The 26,426-nt window shown below is 44.9% G+C and overlaps 1 protein-coding gene across 5 annotated transcripts in view; it reads right to left on the bottom strand.

Moving 5' to 3' along the window:
• nhsl1b (NHS-like 1b) overlaps positions 1-26,426 on the bottom strand; it is a 152,446-nt gene that overhangs the window by 54,860 nt on the left and 71,160 nt on the right. Inside the window, exon 1 of one of the 5 annotated variants that reach the window (XM_061241563.1) lies at positions 20,943-21,012. The exons of the other annotated variants lie outside the window; for them this stretch is intronic. Within the exon in view, the coding sequence (XP_061097547.1) occupies positions 20,943-20,958 (16 nt within the window). The 5' untranslated portion in view covers positions 20,959-21,012. Of the gene's footprint in view, positions 1-20,942; positions 21,013-26,426 lie in introns of those variants that run through there. 5 annotated transcript variants of the gene reach the window in all.

Here is a 26,426-nt window from a genome sequence, read left to right as displayed (position 1 = left end):
TCGACCGTTAAGGAGATAATTACAAACCAACCGCCGTTTGAAATCACTAAATGCTTCTTACTTACAGCACAGGTCCAGTAAGCTAGGGGACACACCTTTGTATTTTGTGCTTTTAGACACCAGCATTACAAACAATCTAAAAGGCTCACAAAACAATTCAAAACACACACACCTATCCTGAGATAAGAGAAAGGATTTGTTGTGCCAGGAAGATGAATGTGCTTTGATGAACAGGTTTTTATATCGACAAGTTGTGTCTTTGCCCATGTTGATCTGATTTCATAACTCAAGTCAATAAACACTTTTCATTTTGTTCCATTAATCTTATATCTCTCACAACAAAATGTTGGAAGAATCCTGTGTTATTCAAAGGCTAAAACCTGCATGAAGTTAATGCCAGTACATTTAATAGAATGGAATTGAATTCCTTGTAAATTAGTCAAACTTTTTATTGAATCAAACTGACATCCATGAAAACTGACTCGAATCGAATCACTATTGAGCCAAAGATCACATAACCTGCACCCTTCCCCTCCCAAGGAGAAAAATAAAATCAATCGATCACGAATCAAGATTCATCCTGATGAATCCTTTCTTCCCTCTTAATACAGCCCAGCTGAATGGGCCCTCCCCACTTCTCTCTTTCCCTCTTTGTCACTAACTCACTATAGGCAAAATTCATAAAAGGAAAAAGGGGGGATGGGCTTAGGAGACCAGAGGGGTGGGCATAACAGGCAACAATACGTTTTTGTCACGGCCCTAAAAGAGCCCAGCTAATCGGTCATGCTTGCTGAAGGAATCGTCTTTTGTGCTCGCTCCTTTCAGAGCGTTAGCGGCTCAGAAGCCTAAATACAGATGGGAAGAAAATCACAACGCGTAGAGCATCCTCTGTGACGTCACGCCATGTTCCACCGAAACAGGGCCTCTCTCCCAATGACATGGAGAAACTAAAAGTGCAAATTCTGCAGCTCTTCCTCACAACCTGTGACTGAGCACTGAGACAGAGAACACTGAACACTGAGCAGCAGATGGTGGCAGTGTAGTGCACTGGCTATGGAACGGGCGGGGCACTGCTGCTGTATCCTTGAGCAAGTCACTGTAATTCAGGTCTATTTCATTCAGCCATATAAATGGACTGTATGACCTTAAAGAATCTGCGAAAGAGTGTTTGCTGAATGTATGAAATGGACATGTCACAGACATATTTCATATTGGGTCTGTGAAACTCAGGAGTGACACTAAGGTGTCAAAGAATGCTAATGGCCTTAGCTGATGTGTGGAAAGCATCACCCAGCTTCACCCCCTGATCATCACCCAGGTGGGTGCTACACATTGGTGGTGGTCGAGGTAAGTTCCCCCCTCATCACTTTAAAGCAAATTGAGTGTGAGAAAAACACTATATAAACGCAATGATCTATCTAAAATGGGGCAACATTAGCTCAGGAGGTAAGAGCGGTCCCCCGCCCTTAGCAAGAGATCTAACCTCCAAATACTCCTGACGAGTGGGTTGGTGCCTTGCATGGCAGCCTATCACCGTTGGTGTGAGAGTGTGTGTGTGTGTGTGTGTGTGTGTGTGGTGTGTGTGTGTGTGGGTGTGTGTGTGAGAATGGGGGGCATTCATTGTAAAGCAATTTTAATAAAATCACTATATAAATTAGGTACATTTACCATCTACCTATCTATCTTTGACACCTTAGTGGGAGCCACTATTATCTTTCCAAGGCAGTGGTCATTATAATACTGTTATTTCAATAAATGGTCAAAAGAGAGAACATTCTGAGGGAGGTGGATCAACAGTTTAAGCAGCTCTATAGTGAGCTTGGCTTAAAATCAAAAGGTCACGGGTTCAAATCCGGGGTGAGGTGCTGCCATTGTACCCTTAAGCAATGTACCTCAGTTGAACTTATTCAGCTGTATTGCCATCTGAAAAGATATGTAAAATCTAAGCTGTTAAATTTGCCATGTAAAAAAATGGGCCCGAGCCAACCAAATGAATAGTAATGACAATGTCGCCACAAAGGAAAGATACTTAATCACATAAGCACTTCCTGACAAGGAAAAAAAGATATGAAATATTACCATTGCTCAGCTTTGAACTGTAATTTAGGGTAACAAATTTCGACAAGAAGTAAAAGTGGTTCTCCACTCAAAAATATCACAGCTAATTGGATGTATTTAAGCCTATTGTATTCAATTGAACAAAGGTTGATGTTTTTGGCAGTCTGGTCTTCATCGGAAGATACGACAATCTGTACACATGAAGGTCAAACTGTACCAACATGCTGCTGGCCAGATTTATTCATGGATCTTCCAAGAAAATAACATTGTGGTGACAATGTAACATTTTCATCACTGCTTGTCTCTGTGGTTAGCTGTGAATTCACACGGTTAGCTATTTAAACAACGCCACATTGCTATTTACCTACAGGGCATCCAATGTTCTGTCAAGCCTGAACTTGAACACCTAAAAGGTCTCTACCTGGCAAGATGTTCCACAAATTAAAAACTGATTTCAACGCATGCCTCAATAATAAAGAAAAAAATTGTGTAGATAACTTCATTAATTTATCAATTTATGATTATTTTATTAATTTAAAAACCTGAGAAATCTCATTGTAGTCTCCTTTCACTAAGCCTGAATGGATTAAAATGTCTTAAGTCTTTCCTTGTAACTTTTACAAAACACCTACGTGAGGGACCTCCAGGAGAGGGGTACTGTGGGCAGAGAAAGGCAGCAGCGCACGGGCGTGCATCTTAATGTACAGTCACCCACAATGCACTTCAACAGGCCTACCATAGAGACAAAATGCTGTAGAGATCTGGCCACATCCAGGGCTGTCACGGCAGATTAGCCCCACGGGACGTGAGTGCAAATAAGCCGGGGCTAACACAGCCTAGACTGCATTACTATGCCAAACACAGCACCAAGCCCCAGGGAATAATTCATTCACATGAGTAGTCTTACAAAAAGGACTGACACTCCACACAAAGAAATACTCTCAACTCTCAAACTACAGCAACGTATCCTACGGGTAATATATAACGGGAACCACAGAGAGATATGCCTTATAGTATGAGAGTTTAGGAAACAATATTCTGTGCTATGTCAAACACAGAACTGACCAGAAGCAATATTTATTTCATGAGTGCCCTCACAAAAAGATCTGATACTCCACACAAAGAAAAACACAACACTACACAACAGTCTACAGAAAATCTCTCCTATAGGCAATACATAATATGACTATATAGATAATGCATTAAGCACAGCCTAATGGCTAGTTGCACTTTCATTTGATACACCCATTACCTGATATACCATTTTCACCCTGTTCCCAACAGACAGAGTTAAGATAATTGACATTAAACCTCTTCCAAACACACACTGCTCCTGCAGGAATGAGAGACATTCTTGACTGAAACTCATTAAAAATATACTATATTTTAGTAAGTGAAGCCATTGGGCAGCACTCTCAGCTGTCAGTAGTGTGGATGGGGTCAGGTTCGCTCAAGAAGTATGACCAGAACTATGAATTTAAACAAAAACAAACCACGATATTGCTGCAATGTGCAGAAGTTTCTCAAAATAACATAGTTGGCCTGACACAGAGGGGGGAATGCTGGTCCTGTTTTGGTTGGACAGACTCTCCACATCTGAATCCCTCTCTCCCTCAGTTATTCCCTGAACTCTTTCTCTTCCCCTTCTACTTCCCTAGCTTCAAGCTGACATGGGTGGACCCTGAGGTTAAGACTTCACAGGAACTAAGTGGGTCAACCTTGATGTCAGCAACATTCATTCATCACTGTCAACTGTTGTAACTCCATGTTCCTATAATCCACTATCCAAAAGACATCCAAGCAGTTTCCAGCAGGCTAATCACAGCAACGTAGAAGGGTGTCCGAACCTTGCCTAACACCTGACGCAAAAGTAGTCCATGATAATTGTGTTCAAATCTAAATATTAGTAAAATAACTCAAATCAAACTATTTCAAATGTATTCCATCAACATAACAAACAGATGTAAAATGCATATGGACAATACATTTTCACAGTGAAGACAACTATTGATGAGACTGACAGAATCTATAAGGCACTCAAGATACAACAATAAAAGGTCCGTAAAGCTCTGAAAGGCATCAATGTATTGACGTGAACCCCAAGAGAAGGTGCACGGGGAGGTCCAATATTTTTCCAGAATTCAGGCCAACTGCTACTTTTAATTATTGACTGAACCTTGCAGTTTGTTTGATAGGTCATTTTTAATAAAGTCCGGAGCTGCAGTTGCAGGCAATGCGTTCTCCTTTGATAACAAAAAAAGTGACCATGGCATAATGAATTAGCACAGGTGTATACTGCTGTTTAGAAGATTAAACCGGAGTAAATGACTGGGCTGAAAAAAAAGAAGGAAAAAAAACTTCTCCAGGGGTTTTGTCCCTGTTCTCTCTCTCCCTGCTTGCAACTGTTCTCTCAGTAATTTCTCCCAGGGTGTCCTTAAAAAAGAGAAACATGTTCTCAATGGACCTACCCTCGTTAAATAATGGATAAATAACACAAGCGTGCATGCCCGTGCACACGTTAGATGAACCTCACAGAGCAACTGAAAGGTGACGGCCAGGACAGGCGATGGTATTGGCACAGACCAACAAAGATACAGCCCCATCTGAGTCCATGGTGTTGGCACAGACCAACAAAGATACAGCCCCATATGAGTCTATGGTGTTGGCACAGACCAGTAAAGACACAGACCCGGTAAAGACTTGGTAAAGATACAACCCCAGAAAAGGCCACAGGGTGGGTACAGACCGGTAAAGATACAACCCCAGAAAAGGCCACAGGGTGGGTACAGACCGGTACAAACACAGCCACAGAAAAGGCAGAACTGTGGCTGTGGAAACATGCCACTTCTGAGGAACAGCCTGTGCTGCCCAAACTCGATATCACTCCAGCTAGTCAGATAAACTCACAACCCTTTTAATACTTCTTCAGGTTGATGGAAAGCTCTTAAAACATTGTTTTCTCGTGACTCAGTTGAGTCATCTGCATCTGTATTTTACACGCAATCTTACACAACCTAGCTGAGGAGCCAAAATATGACCTTACGATACTAGGAAACAAATTAACAAACCTGATAATCATGTTGACATTTCCCCACGGCAAAAAAGGATGCAACCTGCCAAAAACCTGTGAATGCCAACTGATCAGTTGCTGTGTCGACTCCTGATGCAGCCAGACCTTCCAGCACACGGATGAAGGCTGTCCCTGAGGACTTTACAGCACAATCTGTTCAACTGACACGCAAGAGCTTCCCTGACAGGAGCAGGCAGAGTTACACAGTCGAATCACTGGAGCGGTAATACATCACCTAAAGTCACCTACCTGGCCAGGGCTGTCACAGCAATTCAACACTGACACTTCCCTTTCAAATGCTCTACAACAGCGCTACTCAACTCCAGGTCCTGCGGGCAGCAGCAGGTATTTGCTCCTACCCTGATTTCACTGATTATTTTCCCTGCTTGGTTCAGATAATAGCATGGATGGTGCAGTGGGTAGCACTGCCGCCTCACAGCAAGGAGGTCCTGGGTTCGAATCCCCGTCGACCGGGGCCTCTCTGTGCGGAGTTTGCATGTTCTCCCCGTGTTTGCGTGGGTTTCCTCCGGGTACTCCGGTTTCCTCCCACAGTCCAAAGACATGCAGGTTAGGCTGATTGGAGAGTCTAAATTGCCCGTGGGTATGAGTGTGTGAGTGAATGGTGTGTGTGCCCTGCGATGGACTGGCGACCTGCCCAGGGTGTATTCCTGCCTTTTGCCCAATGTATGCTGGGATAGGCTCCAGCCCCCCTGCGACCCTGTTCAGGATAAGCGGGTTAAGATAATGGATGGATGGATGGATGGATGGATGGTTCAGATAATAAGCTAATTAGTCAAATCAGGTGGTGTAGTGCACGGCTGAAGCAAATGCCCGCAGACACTGCTGCCCGCAGGATGTGGAGTTGAGCAGCACTGCTCTACAATGTGCAGTGCTTGTGAGGATCCAAAGCACTTCAGGTTCAAATACAGTATTGTTTTGGACTCAAATACTTTTCTGTGCTCAACCGATCTTGGTTGACATTTTTAAAATGGTTGGCATTTTGATCTTGCCTGGGGCAACCAAGCAAAACAAGAGGACCAGAAGGCAGGGTTTGCACTTTTTGAGAATATTTAATAGGATACCCTATTTATTTTCCAATACACCAGTGAAGCGCAGTAAAGTGTACAAAAGTATTTGAATCCAAAATAATTAGGTATTTAATGCAGGTCTGTTCAGGTCACATCAACACAACCAAAAGCAGCAATATCGCAATCTACCCATAACACTGGAGAAGAAAGAAACTCCAGTTGTACAAGACACCAGAGACAAGGGTGGCAAAGTGATCCAGCACAAAATGGCATTCTGACCCCACCCAGACTAGTTGCGTTAGAGCGTGGAGTTGAGCGACCGCAGTGACCTGTAAGAACAGAGACTGTCAGGAGCCCCGTACCTTTCCAGGGAAGGTAGGAGGGGCGGGTGAGGGTGCGTCCAAGGCGGGGGGGGTCCAGGTATCCCTGGGTGCTGTGTTTGGGCCCCAGCAGGGGTTTGGGGGTCCAGAGGGAGTCCTGCTTCTGGTGGACCTTGGCAGAGAGCAGACGGCGTCGCAGGCTGAACTCCGGCTTGGGCGGCACGTTGCCCATCCTGCGCTTGAAGAGAGGAAGCAGCACCTCGTCCTCCTCGTAACGTGCCGTGCGCCGGCACCTTGCCTCCGACCCCGAGGACAAACAGTGGATGTACGCGATCATCATGGCATAACTCTCCGCACGGGAGGGGAGGGTCCTGGGCTGGTTTCCCCTTCTCCTCCCCAATTCCTGTGCCTCCCCCCTTCCTCCCTCGGTGACTCAAAGGGAAGGGTGGGGGACAACCATAGCACAGGCAATTCCTCAGGGAGCTCCCCACCCCCTGTTCAACTCCCCCCCCCGACTGTCCCCTAAAGATGCGCACGCCTCTTTCTTTTACGAGTGTCAATCGCATCGACTTCCCTGACAAAAGAGGGTCGACCCCTTCGAGAGCCCGATTACAGGAACCGGGTTGTGCAGAGCAAACACAGCTGCTTCCAAATTCAAATTCAGCAGAAGGAAGGCTAAAAAGGGAAGTTGAGTCAGTTGAAATTTGAATTGGTCTCCAGGTAACAGATTCCTTGTGCCGAACCGTCCCGAAAAGTGCTGCCACTTCTTAAAAAACGACAAAAGTGTCTAAAAAGTGAAAAATGTTGAAATAAGGAAGAAAAAGAAGAACTAGTCTGGCCTATGCTATTCGACTGATGTTGTATCCAGGCTCCTCTCGCATGATGTCGGAGCGAGGTTCTGCGCTTGGCTTGCTCCCGTGACTCCCATCATGTCCCACCATCCCCTTTAATCCCAGATTATCCTGCAAGTCACAGTGATGCTCCAGACAGGCCTGGGCAACACAGATGGCCTTCATGCTACAGGTAATTACCCTCCACCCACGCCAACAACATGTCAACGCCACTTGCACGCTACTGCTACAAACACAACACGGCAGCCCAAGAAGATAAAACAAATGTCACGCTATATTTGAATGATGCAAAGTTCAATTACAAGTTTATAACTAGGAATGAGTCAAACTATTTGAATAGTCATGTGTATCTCCTTTGCATTATTTATTTTTATTTGACACTGTAAATACTTAATATTGAAGCATAACTATTGAAAGTGCACTTGAAAGCACACTGCGTTTCAGTAATAACTACTCATTCAGTGTCTCATGAAGTGAATGCCAGTGGAAAGTGTATTGTTTCTGGTAAATTTTCTCACAACCCACCTCAAACCCTTCCATGACTGGTCACAGTTTAAAAACCACTGGTTCCCACACAGTGACAAATCATGTGGAAAACATGTGGAAAGCCAGATTGCATTCAATACTTTGTATTTTTAAAGGTTTTCTCCCCCCGCCTTGTATGCTAAGCATGACTTCCCCCTTTAGAATGAAACCTAAGAAGTGAAGGATTGACTACAGTTTTAATGCACAGTGTACAGTGTATTACCCATGTGCACAACAGCTGTCCCTCTATCGATATCAGGATTTGCAATACTACTAATCAGCTTTGGAGCTCCCATGCAAACCTGATTAAACAACACTGTTTTCTGCAAGAGCCAACAATCTCAAAATGGCTCTGAGAGCATACACAAAATGCCAGTGCCAAGAACTACCCAAACAAAATGCCAAGGCAAATGCTTTTACCTTGACCAACGAAGGGTCAAGGCAAAATAAATAAACAGTAGGAGTAGCCAGTTTCCAGGGAATGATAAGAAGAATAATGGCTCATAGAGTCCTAAGGAGGGGCTGTTATTGTGTAGCTAAATTATCCGAACACTGACACTGTATTCAGAGCGATCGCACCCAAGGCCAGCTGTGCACCAGAACTGCAGCGCTGATCAACAGAAATAAGCTGAGGGAAGAAGAGCAGTTTGAATAGCCCCACCTGCTGGTGACTACAGGAACAGGCAAACAGACAGACAGAATCAGAATCAACTTCATTGTCATTGCACATAGTCCAAGTACTAGAACAACTAAATGGGAGGAGCATCTGACCCGGTAATGGAAATAGCAGTAGAAGAGTGCAATAATAACAGTGCAATATTATTGTATTGCATTAGGACAGTGTTATTATTCAAGACCCACATGTGATGGTACAGAATCCTTTGGATTTGTATGCAGAGACCAATTCAAGTGATTCCCGAGGAACTCGGGTACAAAGGCACGCGGCACTGGGATTGTGATGAAAGGAAGTGGACCCCTCCATTAACTCACAAAAGGAAAGTGGAGCAGAGCAGCAATGAACACAAGTCAGTCTGTGAAGCGTCGGCCAACAGACAGCCAACTGACTGTATTACTATAGTCTGTAACCATCTGTCTGTATTAATATTTAAAGGTATATAATTCACAATGAATATTTAATGAATGATTTAAATAGCTAAACACTTTGGCTACTACAAAATGTATTTCTTGCCAATAAATAAACTTGAATATGAGAGGGGGGGGGTGACAGAGAAAAAGACAGACAGTGAAGCAGAGGGGGAGAGAGAGTTCCAGCAGGAGGGACAGAGGAAAAGAAAATCGGAGGCGGGGCCCAGCAGCAACAGAACCAAAATCCCAATGCGGATGCATCATTACCGTGTCCTGCAAAGCCATTGACAAAGGGTGAAATTTCCAGGGCTGTCCATGTCGAATGGCACTAAAATCTGGCTCTGTACTGTGGTTACTGGCAAGTTTACACCGAGCATCACTCCCCTTCTCTTAATCTGAATAAGCACAAACAACGGCTGTATGGGCCAACCTGTCCTGGATCACGGAACGTTCCGGACAGGGCTAACTTTGGCAGCAGACCTGGGTCAAATACCTAATTGTTTTGGGTTCAACTGCTTTTCTACACTTCACTGAGCTAGTCTGGTGAATTTTTTGAAATACTGTCAAAAAGTGCAAACCCCGCCTTCTGGTCCTCTTGGTTGGCTCATGTGCACCAGGCAAGCTCAAACGAGCATAGCAAAGTATCAATTACGTATTTGACGCAGCTCTGGTTGGCAGTGGGCATACATGTACACTGGGGTACAGCATAGATGTATAGCCTTATACACACACAGCTCTGTTTAAACACATGATGCGTTTAAGTCCTTACAAAGGGCTCCACTGCTTATAAATTGCCACATATAAATGAAAACACATCAACTTATATTAACAAAAGTCTGATTAGGCAAGAAAACACAATGCTTTGCTGGTATTTGCTAAAGCAGAGTTGTTTCTTTTCCTTCCTCCTATATTTTCCTTTTATCATCAGTGTTCTGCTTAGTTTAAATATCCAGTTAATTCCAAATGTAGGTCACACGAAAAACCATGAAAGACCCAGGGTTTGTCGCTGTTGCCATTGTTGTCCTTGTGATTGCTGTTTACCGGCCTGCACATCTGGATCCACTTGGCCAAACGACTGGTTTTGCTGCTTTTCGAGCATGCGTCAGCAGAAAAGCTCCCAAACACTGGGGCCCACATCTCTCGCCTCTGCCTTGCCTCCTCACAGGGGCAGGGAGGCCGAGAAAGTCCTCGGTCCAGATGCTGTGTAATACGACAGGCTTCTGGAATGCATCAAGCACTCTGTAGATTCATCCAGACTCGTAGAGCCAGCCAATTGATGTTTCTGGTAGTTTCCGCCCAAAACTAACAATAAAGGTCATTTTCATCACTATGCTCAGCCAAGCGCTTACCACGATATTGAAGCACTCGCCGATTTAAAAAAACAAGAGAAATGTGAGCTCCGGTTTGAAATGGACTTTCCCAATACACTGCTATGCAATGGAGGGGTGATAAGTATCAAAAGGCTCACAGCACACATCTGTACATGAAAACACACACACACACACACACACACACACACACACACACACACACACACACACAGCCAATACTATACAAAACATAGATAGGCATGCGCAAACATGCATAAAATAAGCACTGTGCAAGTTTTTAAGATGTGCTTCCTGAATTTAAAAAAGTTGCTTTAACCAAGTTATGCTTTCATGCTTGGGGACCAATTTTAAAAACGCAACCAAAAAACCTTAATCTCTCAGTGCTACCAAAAACCCCCCCCCAAAAAAACACAAAATGGATACGGTGGGCATGTCTCTCCCACCCTAAAATGCTTTGAGTTGGGCTGGGCCTACTTAAAATGCTAAGCCTCTGAAACTCTACAGTGCAGAGAGACTTCCCATGATCCTTCACACATTGCATTAGCATGTGGATTATTTCCTGTCAATAGGTGAGTCTACACTGGGAGAACAACAGCACCAGTGGCCCTGCTGGGGTAGGGCCGTTCCATAGTGGGGCAAGTTCTCTGGAGCCAGTCCACTGCCCAATGCAAGCGCGGGGAGGGCAGCTGTTACCGTGGAGACAAGTGTTGAATGCAGGAACAGCCCACCTGTTAGCTCGGACATTGCATTCTCTCACTCCCCAGGGCCACTGCTGTTGTCACTGCTGTGTGCTCTGAATAGTCAACTAACAACTTTCTACCGGCTTGTCTGCTGAATATTGCCTACTGTGCGGTCGGTTAGTAAATCATTTGCAGCCAGCTGACAACTTAGTTTAATGACTGTCCACTATCTTCTGGGCTGCACCTTCCGTGAGAAGTTTCAAACTAACATGCAGACAACAAGCCGATTCATGACTTAACTGACCAATCTAGCTCACCCATAACACATTACTGAGATTGGAGAGTTCAGCACCAGGCAAAACTACTGACTGTTTGTCAGTAGCAGACCTAGGTCAAGTAAGCAATTGTTTTGGTTTAAAATACCTTTCTACACATTACTAAGCTTGTCTGGTGTAAATTTTTTTGAATCCAAAACAATTATGTATTTCACCCAGGTCTAGTCAGTAGGCTACTGTGTTTTTTTTTTTAAAGGAGAGTAGATAGGCTTCTACCATTTGGAATTGAGACAGGTAGAAAGAGAATGAACCACAGCTGAGAAGAAGCAGGGAAGAGGATCAAACCCCTGTCAACGCCAAGCTATGGCTCAAGAATTGGCCACTCTAGGGATTTGTGCTGGCTACTCCATTTCTGTTGTTTAACCACATCTCATGAATAAAAGACCTCTTCAGAAATATCTCCTATCGCTCTGAACAGTGTCAAGTCCGCTGCTGATAAGCCAACATGCCATTAAATTGATATAATAACAACACCCTGCCAGCCATGAGAATTACCACAAAGCCCAAAACCTCAAGGTTAACATATCTTTGAACCCTGATCTCAGTAGATGCATCCTTGCCATGAATGCTGCGTTCTCTGCCCTCTTGGGCACTGCTGTGTCAAAGTCCCATAAATGGCTCGCAACTCTCCAGCCAGTTTGTGGTAACACTCCCCACACTCCTCTGACCAACCTCCAGTGCATACTCAAAGCGCTCTCTATACTCAAAGCTCTCTCCAGCGCATACTCAAAAAGCCCCTCAAAGCCGCAGGAGGATGAACTAGTGTCCCAAAGTGTGTAATTAGCATTATCTGGTGGGCTACATTCAGGCTCTGTACATGCACAATGTTGTGCTTCGTGGCAAAGGGACTACAACTAAATTCAAAAGTCTAATTAGGTGCAGTCTCCTCAAGCTCTTTTCTTAGCACAGACCTACATACTGTAATAACTAATATCTGTGGGCTGAACCACCAGGTGATTTACACTGTGTTACTCTAACACCAGTTACATTAAAATGTGAGAAACCATAGCTGCAAGCTCAGGTGTGATGAATGTGTGATGCTTGTGGTGCCAACAAGCCAATGTGGCTGACAAAATCATGTGAGTATATAGGTCAGACCCGAGTACATAGGTCAAATACGCTTCTGTGCTCGATTGATCCTGTCTGGAGCAACTGAGACAACCAAGAGGACCTGAAGCCGGGGCTCCAACTTTATCAATACACCAGACAAGCTCAGTAAAGCATACCAAAGTATTTGAATTCCAAAACAATTATGTACAGTATTTGACCCAGGTCGGATATAGTAGGTACACAAGTTACATATGGAGCAAGCACAAAAATGTAATTCAGTTTGAAGGGAAAATTAGCTAAATTAATCTTCTATAATTTCTCCAGGAGATGGGCCAGCACACAGAGACATGAAGGCAAAGCCTTCATCAATGGCGTGCTGGCTGATACGCCTGGGAATGAAAGATTTAAAACGCATTCACAGCCCTCGACTCTTACCTAGCATCTTCAAAGCCTTACAAAACGAGCCGCTCTGTAAGCTACAGCCGACTGCCGTGGACAGACTGGGTTCGTGCCGAGGACAGTCCACATGAACAGTGCTCCGCGAGAGAGAGCTCTACGAGAGAGAGCTCTACGAGAGAGAGCTCTACGAGAGAGAGCTCTACGAGAGAGAGCTCCACGAGAGAGAGCTCCACGAGAGAGAGCTCCACGAGAGAGAGCTCCAAAGGCTGCGCTCCCAAGCGAAGGCCCGCTGCAGATAGACATGCCGACGTGTGACTGAAAATTACTGGCATGCTTTCCCGCTATGGCCTGTTAAATATAGCACTGGGCTACGCGATATATGAGGCTTCGGGGTCGAAGTCGTGTCTGATTGACACCCTGAGCCGTGCTATTCCGAGAACGTGGCTCCCCGGGGTGTATGTCACCGGTGCCGAACCTCAGAACTCGCATTCCTCATAGCGCCACCACAAGTCTTATGGTGGACCGAAGATGTCTCACACACCCCATTCACAGCTTTGACCCTTCAGGGGCTAGTGCAGGGGTGCACAGCAAGGACCAAACCATTTCAGGATTTTGAGGCAACTTCTGCTCTTAATGACTTAAGCATACAGTTTCTGGGTCATTTGTATAAGCACCAGCCACAGTCACAGACTGCAGGTGTCTCCTAAAGCCCTTACTGTGATCCAGTACAGGAGTGAACCAGTGTAATCGATAGAAACTAAAATAAAAGTAATTGGTTGGAACAAAAAACAGCACGCAGAGTTGTGCACCCCGGGGCTAGTGTTACTCTTAGAGAGTTACTTTCATCCCTGATATCTCATAAATATTCCACATGTGTACTCAAAGAGGTTCTGAGGTTCCCAGTTAGCTGAGTAATGTTTGTATTTTTTTTTTAAGGTTATGGAAGGTCACAAGACATTTACAATGTCTCTGGAAAGCATGGGGGTGGCCTCCGAACCTCACGCTCACGACTACTCTCTGTTCTGGCTCCACGGTGGTGGAACGAACTTCCCGTTGAGGTCAGAACTGTAGAATCTCTCCCCACCTTCAAGCGCAAGCTGAAGTCACACCTCTTCAAGCAGCACCTCTCCCCATCCCTCCCTACCTCCCTGTGAACCTTAATTGTTGTCTCTGTGATGTGCTTTGTGTATCGGTATTTTTAGTTGGCTAGGTAAGCAGTGTTTGGATAGTTCACTTTGGTCACTTTTGCTCTGTTTGTTTGTTTATTTGTTCTCAAAAAAAAAAAAAAAAAAAAAAGGCCCTCGTCCTTATCTTTGTTGTACAGGTAGCAGTTGAAATTGTACTTCCCTCTAGGGTCTTTCAGCGAACTTATCCCTGGTTATGGGTATGCACTTTGTTGTATGTCGCTCTGGATAAGAGCGTCTGCCAAATGCCAATAATGTAATGTAATGTAATGGAAGAAATAGCATTAGCTGGATTCATATCTGGGCATCCGCGTCCTACAACCTATGTTAGGCATTCGAAAGATGACATTGATAAACATGCACTAAACAGTTTCATATTGGTCAGATACTCACTGTAAACACAACAACATAAAAATATAGAGTACAAATAAATACAAGTCTGTTCACAAAAGAATAACTTTTAAAGAACCGAAACGACCTTGTTAAAAAGTTTCTACACCGAATTAAAGAAAGTACTGCACGTCAGGAAAAAAACGACATTTCGGTGACATAACTGAACCTGAAAAACACGTCCCTAGCACGTCCCTTTTTGCAGGAGCGCTATACAGAGGGTGGGGGGGGGGGATTAGATCTCGCAACAATCAAAACGGCTAACATGCATTGCAAGTTGCATTTGCATGATCACAAGATGCGACATGCAACTCAAGAGAAATATCTGCAGTTTATGCAATCATAACTTCTTCCTTGTAATCAGCCTTGATAAAAGCACCACAACTATGTTTTCCCTCTCAATTAAAACAAGGCCATACGCGGTAGTGTTGACACATCTTTCCCTGCCAGTACATAAAAATAAATGAAGAGATAATACACTGTCTCATGAATGATACGCTTTTGGGGAAGGACAGATGTTTACACTTCTGCCCGAGCCCCAAGTTAGCAGTCTAAGTTTGGCAGTGGAGGTAGCCAAAATGCCAAGTAGATGCAAAGGTCAATTAGGTGCACAACTATGTGGCCATGTGGCTTAACCTCCAGAACAAGCTGTAAATCTACCTTAGTTAACAAGGTGTTAAACAGGCACTGGAAGCCAATAGCCAGCCCTCGAACGAAATCTATACTGAGCTCAGGAATCTTTCTGAAGGCACAATAAATTGCAGACTATTTAATTAAATGCAATCCATTAAATTCACACAACTGGGGAAAAGGTGTGTCTGGAATCAGACTCAAAGTGAATGCAGAAGTCCCCAAGGAGAAAGATCACTACTGCTGACATCACATCTCCTCCGTAGAAAACGTGGGTGTGTGTGTTTGTGTGTGTGTGAGAGAGAGAGTAGGAGAGAGAGAGCGAGTTGGGAAGAGAGATAAAGAAAGAGAGAGAGAGAAGAGAGATAAGAGCACCTGCCTTCTGAGCCAAAGAAGCCTCAGGGACTTTTTCTACAAAGCTTTGGAATGTTGTGTGCTTACATTACATTACATTCATTTAGCAGACAACCATATCCAGAAAATATACTTAAAGGTACAGGTCATTTCAGACTACTAATGGTCAAGAGAGGAATTGAAGCATCAAACAACCTCAAACACTGTTTATCCCTCCCCCTTCTCTGTGAACGTGCTGACATTGAAACGCCATTGGCTGTGGCAATTAGAACCAATTTTCAACCAATGAGCTTGAATTATTGTACAGCTGTACAATGTTTTGGAGTGTCGGTACGTCAACTGTATATTTTGAAACCCGAATTTAGGGATTTACAATGGACTTGTAACAAGGTGTTAACACAAAAATCTTACCTATTGTACCTTTAAACAGAAGTGCATTCATGGATGATTAAGTGGGCACCAATAATTAGCCCATGAGAGTATGCCAAAGCACTCAGCAAAGCAAAGACCTGCATGTTTCAGACTCCACCTGCCTCAGCAAAGAAATATGTCTCTACACATTTGTTGCATTTTAAAGAACCGAATTCCAGGAATGAGTCCTTGGGTGCCAGCACACGCCTGGCAGCTGGGGATCTCAGAGCCCACAAAGACGGATAGACGCCACGGATTCAGGAGGGCGGGTATCAGGATTACCAAGAGGCCAAGAGGTGGGTCAAATGCAACGCTGCCACGCTCCCTTCCTCAGACACAAACACATGCATGAACACATACGTGTACACACACACACACACACACACACACGCACGCACGCACGCACGCACACAAACAAACAAACACAAACATACGCACACGCACAAATACACACACATACATACATGCACACACACATAGACGCCCACACACACACACACATACACACACACACAGACACACGCACAGACACACGCACACACACATACATACACACACACTAACACACAGACAGATAGACATGCGCACACACACACAGACACACTAATGCACACATACATACATGCACGCACACACACACACACACACGCACACACACGCGCACACGCGCACACGCGCACACGCGCACACACGCACACACGTACACACGCACACACGCACACACGCACACACTCTGTTTGGGACAGAAAGGAATCTGCAGGCTGCAGCAGGGGTGAACATCTGAGGACATGCACACACACATAGACGCCCACACACACACACACATACACACACACACAGACACACGCACAGACACACGCACACACACATACATACACACACACTAACACACAGACAGATAGACATGCGCACACACACACACACACACTAATGCACACATACATACATGCACGCACACACACACACACACGCACACACACGCGCACACGCGCACACACGCACACACACGCACACACGCACACACTCTGTTTGGGACAGAAAGGAATCTGCAGGCTGCAGCAGGGGTGAACATCTGAGGACAACAGTCTCGTCTGTAAGCGAACACTGCCATTGGAGTGGTGGAAAAAGTCAGCAGAATGCGTGCCTTAAGGCCTTCGCCATAAATCGCGCCCCATGAAAAGCACACCAAGTCATTCTAAACGCATGCTGCCCTCAAGCAGGGACAGCGTTGTTTGCACTATTTCCCATAAAGACAAGACGCTTTCTGGAGAAGCTAAATTTGGCTATCAGTTTTCCCAGACGCACAGATTTCTTTAGAAATCATCCCTAGGCAAGACGTGTTGCAGTCTGTGGTGTAGCAGACTCTCCTGCCATATGAGGTTAGAGGTTTGATCCTGGCCAAGGCTCTTTCTCAGCTGTGGTCCCTATTGATTTAAAGCCGTATTATTTTAATTTATACTCTCAGTGACCACTTTATTAGGTACTTATTAGACTTCTGCTGCTGTTACCCATTCACTTCAAGGTTTGACGTGTTATGTGTTCAGAGATGCGCTTCTGCATAGCCTACCTGTGAAGTGTTGCTATTCGAGTGGCCTTCCAGTCAGCTTTAACTAGTCTGGCCATTTGTCAGTGGGTTGTCAGTCCAACATAACTGCCACATAACTGAAATTGGATGTTTCTTGTTTTTCACACCATTCTCTGAAAAGTCTGGAAACTGCTTGAAAATCCCATGAGATCTGCAGTTTCTGAGAATGTGAAAATTACCACAGCACTATGGTTTATAAGGATAGACCTACCTAATCTTAGCATGGGTTTCCAAAAATATATTTTGAAGGTTATACAGCATCTGAAACAGGCCTTTAAAAGACCCATGCTAACTGGAGCAGTGTGTCATGATGGCCAGGGCTCCTAGGACTGGACTGACTCTGCAACATCCCTGAGCATGGGTCTTACTCCAGATTGCAGATTTCTAGACTGTACAATCTAGGGGAAATGAGTAATGCAACTATATCACTACAGAAACCCCAGTGCTGACTCATTTTGAACGGCTCAGCCACTGGAAGCCAATTCATAACAAAATGGCAGCTACATATTAGCTGAGACAGTACTCCAGACTGATATAATGACAACAGGAGCCAGTCAGGAGATGGGCGCTCAGTGCGACCGTTGATGCACCATTTGCTCTGGGGGTGAACACAGGTGGGCCCTGCTGAGGAGCAAGGGTGCACCCGTTCCTTCTTCATGAGGAAAACAATCGCTTTCCCAGGACAAACCCAGTTGCCAAACCTCACTAAATGCTCTGAGGTGCAAGCGAATAACGCTCGTCGCTGTATCGCTCAGTGAAACACTGTAACATCCCCTCAAGACAGTTTCCGTGGACTGACAAGTGTGCTTATGAATTTTATGCAGTCTTTGCAGCTGTGGTTAATGTAGTCTACTCATTGACTCGTGACTGATATCAGAATAAATGCATTCAAGGGATAGAGTTGTATGCACATATTAAGACCAGTGCAGGCAAATACAGAAAGCCTGTTTCTACTTCACTGAGGTGTCCCTAAACAACCCCCGCCCCACCCCTCAAAACTTCAGCAAACTAACAAACTTCTCAGTCTTCTCAATTGTGAAGCTGGAAGCAATATATCCAGCACAGCACAGTGTGTTACTGTAAGCCTAAGACTACAGTATATCAGCTGTACTGGATTCCCTGGCAGCCCAAAAACTGAGACTAAGCTTCTCGGTGCTGCGCTTCTAGCAGGCAAGAGATTAACTGAGGTGACATTTTTACTATTTTACCTTAAAATCAATGTGTTACAGGCCAGCACACAGAGTACAAACAGAGGGAAATGCCTTGTTTAATGTGTGCACCCCTATCACTCTTGTGTGTGTGATTCTGCCCATCCACTGAGGTCAATCAACCCCCCCCCCCCAGTGAAATCCACACTACAGGTTCCATAAACCAGCACTAAGACACACACGGTTTATTACAGATTATTTTATATATTTTTTGATTTTGTTTGCCTTTGTCTTATTGTCATAATTTGCTTTAACAAAAAAAAATATATATATATATTATTATTATTATTATTATTACTACTAGAATTATAATAATAATGGATTCAATTTATTATGTTGATTTCATTTAAAATAGATCTCAAGTTACTATATTACTACTAAGTTTATTATTATTATGACTAATACTGCTACTATTATTGGTCATGAAAAAAATGAAACTAAAGCAAATATTATTTTGCAGAAAAGGACAACAGCAGCAATTATTTTTGGATGCCCACAGTTATACAAATAAATACAAATGTCCAGTCCAGTGACCAGGAGAAGGGTCAGTGCAGCTGGCAGTTAACAAGCACTCTAAATGCACCACCCCTTACCGCAACAGTCCATACTTCAACCAGTAATGGTCAAATGGTTTGCAGCAATCTGATTGCATTTAGCTCCCTGGTCTTAATGCACGTGGAATGCTGCTAAACGGGATACCATCAGAACCGGACCGCTTCCTAATGTCGGAAGCATAAGGTTGGAAGGACAGGTAAAGAGAGAAAGAACAGTGGTGTTGACTCTATTGGCACTGGCACTTTTCCCAACAGACCTGGAACTCTGTGAGATACAATGTGAGTTTTAATAGACTACAAAAGTGCCCACATCACTGTCGGTATCAGGTGAAGCTGGACACCCAAATTTTCACAGTGAGCAAGAGAGTAGGATAGGGGAGTATTTCAAATACAAGCATGTGAATGCATTTGACACATTTACCTACATGTACTTTAGATATTTGTATGTATTTATTTTCTATGTCAGGTCATATATGGAGTCACAGATTCTTCAATCACTGATGTGAAAACACATTAAAGACAGGAGACATTATGGCTCTCCAGGACTGGAGTCTGACACCTGTGGTTGGTTTAGCCTACATATCTGTGAAACCCAATGCTTCCAACATTTCAATCGTATTTAACGGATTCATTTTTTGGAAGCAGTATTTTTAATTCAGACTCTCCATACAAAACTGAATTTAGTCCAGGACTAAAGCTTAACCAGTGTCGGTGAAACTGGCCTAGAGTGTATTTTTGCCTATCCCTGTCCTTAAGGAACTTATTCGGAGGTGAGGGTCAGTCATCCCTGGAGCAGGCAATGGGGAGGGGCTGGTAGATGACAGGGGCAGGCAGAAGGAAGGGCATGAGGGTTCATATAAACACCACCTGACACACACGTGATTAAACTAGCTTAAACCCACTAGAGTAAAGCCCAGTTCAGATCAAAACTGTGACAAGAATGGTGGCTTTCATGAAAAAAGTTGACAAGTAAAATCTTGGAAACAGCAACCCTGAACATAGTCTAGAGCTCCCACTGGACAAAAGTTTTCCTGAAAGTTATCTGAAACCTTGTTGGCTGATGGCTTTTTGATCTGAACCAGGCACGAGACAAAAACAGTCAGCAGTTGCGTTCTCCTCGTACGACATCTGGTTTGTGACAAACTGAGCGAGGCCGCCGTCTCGACTTCAAACTGGGAGAAACGGGCAATAACCCTCCGCTCCTCACCACAAACGGAGGAATTGCAAAAACACCAGTGAGCACAGTATACGGAAGAAACTGGAAGATCTCCTCAGCTGTAAGAGCCATTGGAACCTTGACATCCACTTCAGGAGACTGTAATTGTCGCGGCTCTCGGCGAGACAATGAAACTGCGCTGCCCGCTGCCTAGAGAAGGTCTGCACAACACATTTCAGCACTCTATCAGACACAGAAATCTCTAACTCCACATATAAGTCTCATATTCTAAACCAGCCCCATGACTAAAACCTCCCCACACACACACCGCTGACACAAAGAGCTGGAGGAATCTCACGCCTCACAAGCCACAGACCTAACTTCAGCACGGTCGCTATAACTTTTTCGGATAACCTCCCTTTCCCTCTCTCCCTCTCCCTCCCTCTCTCTCTCTCTCTCGCTGGGAAGCGGTGCCTCCCTACAGGAAAACAAAGGAAACACGAGGAGAGGAGAGAAGAGGAGAGAGCGCTTTGACAGAGAACAGATCTTATCCTTTTTCTCTGTCTCCGAAAAACTTTCCCCCAATCTTCCCCCCCTGATGAATTCCCACTTTTTATGCAGAACGAGCTATTAACTGAACTAGTTATCCTCATTAAACCCCCCGCCCCCCCCCTTCCCCCCTGACCCACACAGCCACACACGCACCACACACACCTCACACACTCGCCAGCTCCTACCTTTCAGACAGAACATAGTTTCCCCTCCCGCGAAAAAGCGCGACAGACGCCGTCCGAGGTGTGGAGTCCTCGCGGAACCCGGTCCCGGCAGCCCTGCACGTCCAAGCTCACGCACACACACACACTCACGCACACGCACATTCCCTCCCGTTCCTCTGGCAGTGGCAGCCGGCCAGCTCGTGAGCTACAGGAAGCTGCTATCCAATCCCGTCGCTCTCTCCCTTGTCCATACCGCTGACAATCTCCCCCTCCCAAAAACAGGGAGGGGGAGAAAGAATCTCAGCTCTACTCTTCTACAAAGCTCCCCCCCCCCCCAGCATATTGTGGCCCGGCCCAGCCCCGCCTGTGATTGTTCTGAACTGGGCTGTCAGCAGTTCCAGGGATGGGGAGCCAGCTTACGCTTGTCAATTGGGCGGTGATAAAGTTTAATCTCTTAATCCCCCCTCCAACCCCTAACTCAAATGTTTGTTGTCAAATGAGCCCTTTGCTGGAGCTGTTATCCCTGCTCTGTTCAGCAATGTGAGCAATCTGAGGGCTTGTCTCCCAATAAAACACATTTTTATTAGCTGCGTCTCCAGCACTTTTGTTTTCGAACTTTCACACCATTGCTTGGCTGTTTCCTCATTTGCAGAGGTGGAAGGTCCAGGGGTCAGAAAGTAAAAGTCCTGCGATGTATTTCTTCCACCTCCTGGCTGAAAAATTGTGCTTTTACTTTCTGAATCTGGATTTTCCACCTACTTTGCAAAAGCTTTCCAGTTGTGCAGATTTTCAACAAAGATGCCAAGACCAAACGTGCTGATTTGCCTGTTCTCATCACTATGTGTTCTCATGTCTTAACCCATTATGGACTAAGGCGCCCTATAGAAAACCCAAAGAAAGGCCTAGGAATCACAATGCATTTCAATGGTCATGTGTCTTGAAAAACAGTCATATGATCAAATACAACGCTGGCATTCGTCTGTTAAGGGAGATGTAACGCGCAGGTCGTATCCGCCCATAAGGAGTTAACAAATCAGCATGTCTCAGCCCAGAAGATCCTAAATATATCTTGAGAGGATTGAACATGTTCGGTTCTGGAATGCAATTATCTTGTCATGGCAGCCTGCTGTTCCAAAAGGCAAAACAGCATAGGCAGTTCAAAATAACTAATGAAAGAACAGAACACCTCAAAATTACTGATCAAAGGAGGACTGGCAAGAGCTGGATTTGAACCTAATTATATCAGGTTACCAAAGGAGTACTTTGGAAATGTAGCCTACATTATATTTTCGCGGCTACTTTTCCGGTCATGGTGGGCTGGATTGACAACCCCACACCATCAAACAAAACAACAGTAGATGTGAAAATAATGGAATAAGCAGACTGAAGCACGTAAAGTACTCATCCTATTGACTGCTTTTCAGACTTTTACCTCCAAAACAAGCACGTTTTTTGGGTTTTTTTACAGGTGCACTCTTTACATCTGTATTATTCACAACTATTTACACTGCAACCATCTCAAACACTGACACTACTGAACAGAGATCATCTCCAAAAAAAACTAACTCAACATAAGAAAGGGTAAGCAGAAGAGCTTCTCTGGCAACACTAACTCAACCAGAGAGAGGTGAACCAGATCCACTCCAACAGGAGGAGGAAAAGACAGGACGCAGTTGGCGGTTTCGACTGCTCTCTTGTTGTGCAGTGACATCAGAGCATGCAGCTGCCTCTGTCACTGCAAACTGATCGGGACCAAACAAGTGCAGGAATTTGGCATCCGGACCTCCAGGAGAATTTGCAAACAGCCATCCCGTGTCTATTCCAAGGACCAAATACCCTGTGCAAAGTATGTATCCCAACAAGTGTGCCTTCACATTCAAGTGCCCTAGAGAGCTGCTAAGTGCACTGGGCTTTTTTTGTCACTCAGGACTTACAATATGTGATCATTTCATCAAGCAGTTTATTACATGGCTAACTCACCCGACCAGGTTCCTTAGGCGTGGGAATGGTATACAGGTTCCAGTGGCTTCACTGGCTCCAAGCATGGAGTTTCTTTGAAACGTGGTAAAACGGTACTGCCTGGAGACTCCGTATGGTGGTTGCCTTCATAGTTCTAATCATTTCGATCTGTTCCGGACAGCAGCAAGCGCTACAGAAACAGAGCTTCATTTAACAATCCGGATCAATATGGAGCACGCCATCCGGTTATAATTTTTTGCCGATGCTTCCAGCCTTTGTATTTTGCTCCATACAGACCCTCCGCCAGCAGCAGAATCTTCTGAACCGCTGTACAGCGCCGCTGTAGGAAGGCTGCTGGATGAAGCATGAATCAGACTTTAAGTACGTTATGAATTTAGGCTCAGATATGGGAGTTTCAAACCTGCTCTGCCACACCTTCAAGTGCGTCACCAAAAATAGTAACCGGATGGCGTGCTCCATATTGATCCAGATTGTGAAATAAAGCTCTGTCTCTGTAGCACTCGCTGCTGTCCGGAACAGACCAAAATGATTGGAACTATTAAAGTAACCACCATACGGAGTCTCCAGGCAGTACTGTTTTACCACTTGTTTCAAAGGAACTCCAAGCTTAGAGCCACTGGAACCTGTATACCATTCTCATGCCTAAGGAACCAGGTTGGGTGAGTTAGCCATGTAATAAACTGCTTGATGAAATGATCACGTACTGCAAGTCCTGAGTAACAAAAAAAAAGCAGATAAACAGAGATGATTGGGTCAGTGGAACCCCTTTGAATGTGCTTCAGAAGCACTAGGTTGAACATGACAAGGGGCTAAATACTATAGCTAACTCTACGACCGGCCTTTTCAGCATTTTCCCCTCCTCAGAGGGTGCGTGGCAGACAGCTGCAAGTTTGTTATTGCAGGAGCGTGTTGGAAAATGAGCAGCTGATGGTCCCTTCCCCACCGAGTTTAAGGTTGTTCCTGAACGTACAGAATATTTCACTGTCCTCAGGAGTCCGGTCACACGAGCACACCCAGGTCAGGGGCTTTGGCAGGGGAGGAGGGGGGAGGAGGATCAATACTGACTAAAAGCCTAAACACAACATAAACTGCAGTAATGTCAATATGTGTGTGTGCTTGCGTGTGTGTGTGTATGTGTGTGTACATGTGCATGTGTGTTCTGTGCGTGTGTGCGCGCAACTACAGTGGTGTGAGAATGTGCAAGTATACAGGGATATGGCTGTGTATTTGTGTCTACAGGGGTCTGGTTGTGTATGTGTGTATACGGGGGATAAGTGTGTATGTGTGTCTACAGGGGTCTGGGTGTGTATGTGTGTATACAGGGAGATGAGTGTGTATGTGTGTCTTGGAGGGTGTGAGTATGTGTGTGTCTAGGGGGTATGACTGTGTATGAGTGTATACAGGGGTCTGAGTGAATATGTGTGTCTCGGGTGGTATGACTGAGTATGTGTGTTTGGGGGGGGGGGGGGGCGAGTGTGTGCTTGTCATGTGTGTATGTGTCCTTCCATGTGTCAGTTCATGTGTGGTGCCAACTGTTCAGCAGTTTATTCCAACTGAAATACAGGTTGTGAGTGCTTGTGCGTATGCCAGCAACAGATGTTGGCTATAAAAATCTTGTCACCATGTTTGAGCAGTTAAGCGCATGAATGTGTGTGTGACATTGGACTGATGACCAGATGCAACTCCTTGCTGCCTCCTAGGAAACGGCAGGCCAGTTACATAATTACAGCCAAAGTCTGTCTGTACAGTATGTTCACTCCAAGTCTCGCAAAGGGTGCATAGCTGTCAGATATGTGCTTCATGATGTAATATTCCGCTTAGTAATTGGACAAATGTAGGAAAATAAAATGCATACAGACTGTTAGACGGTTCTGAATTTAGCCAGATGGGAATAGTGTTTATAAGACGAGCAGGGTGCATTGTGGAGCAATTGGCTACATCTCCCACAGTTTCATGACCATTGCTAAGAGAGGGTCATATCTGGGAAATGAAGTAGACACACACAGGCACACTGCATACACTCAGACTCATGCACACACAGACTCACAGACTCACAGACTCACATACTCACATACTCACATACTCACATACTCACATACTCACATACTCTCTCTCTCTCTCTCTCTCTCACACACACACACACACACACACACACACACACACACACACACACACACACACACACACACACACACACACACACACACACACACACAACAAAGATATAAATGAACAATAAAACATTGTGGAATCACTTATTTCAGCAGAGAGCTAGAGTAATTCTGTTTGCAAACTTGTTGTGATGAATTCCCACATCACACAAAATCAGAAAGTAACCTCAGCACAGCCAACCACAAAAACTTGCAATTACGTTGCAACAATGTCAGCCATTGCCGTACATTCTACATATTTATCTCTGACTGACGAGAGTTTTGAGATTACTTCAATAATGGCCTTAAAATAAGAGCAGGTCAGCCAATAATGACGGAATTGGTCAGAGGGAATGGTTTTTTCCCCCCTTACAAATTTTTTTTCCTAGATTTTTTCCCATTTTCTCCCATTTTGGTTGCCTATTTACTTGAATCGCCCATGTTAGTTGAGGAAACACCGCTACGACCCCGTCCCCCAGTAGCCAGAAGATCGACACGGCATCTTGAAGCCGCATGTTTTCGAGCTCTGGGCCGTGATTCCAGGGCAGTCTGGGGGGGGGGGGTGTGTATGCGGCGATCCTCCCTGCCGAGTCGCTCCCCCCACCCTCGGAGCACCGGCCCAATTATGCCACTCCCTTGTGCGCTGGCCCTACTCTGCTTTGGCAGGACCGGGGCACGAACCTGCACCAAGGGTCCTTAACCGTGTGCCACTGCGGCGTCTCAAAATAAAAATATTTCCAACATTCCACTGATAAATACCCAAAAAAAGGAGAGTGGGGAATGTGCAACTTACCTGAATATAGGTCAGCATCATTGCCAGCAGGACATAGAGGGAGGGAAAAGAAAATAAGAGATTGTTACTAAAGTTTGCTGTAACATTACCATAATGTACAAGAAGACCATTACCAAGTACACCAGTAAGGCAGGTTGCATTTCCAACATAAGCCACATATTTGAAGACTTCCCCAAAAATGAATGTGGATATTAACAACATTTACATTTACAGAGTGGATACCCCAGAGGGACCATCAGAAAGGTAGCCAAGGTTGCTAGGGGCAGGGTTAAACTGTAAGCCAACTGATCTGAAATTAGACACCTCAATGCTCACTGTCACTTCAACATGGGCATCAGAGAAGAAAAGAGTGAAAGAACAAAAGAAAGAAAGAAATGGAGCTGTCATGAATAAAGTTTCTGGAGATTTCCATATTACGAACCATAGCCACTTAAAGAACCTAGTACAGGCATGTCCTGGACTGTATCCTAGCCTGAAGGTACAGGCATGTCCTGGACTGTATCCTAGCCTGAAGGGGCGATGCACAGACAGCAGCAGAAATGTCGCCGCGGGCCGTAAGTTACCCAGAGTGCTGAAAATGCC

This window comes from Conger conger, chromosome 5 (assembly GCF_963514075.1).
Source record: "Conger conger chromosome 5, fConCon1.1, whole genome shotgun sequence".
Lineage (NCBI taxonomy): Eukaryota > Metazoa > Chordata > Actinopteri > Anguilliformes > Congridae > Conger > Conger conger.
This window is presented reverse-complemented; position numbering and strand designations above follow the sequence as displayed.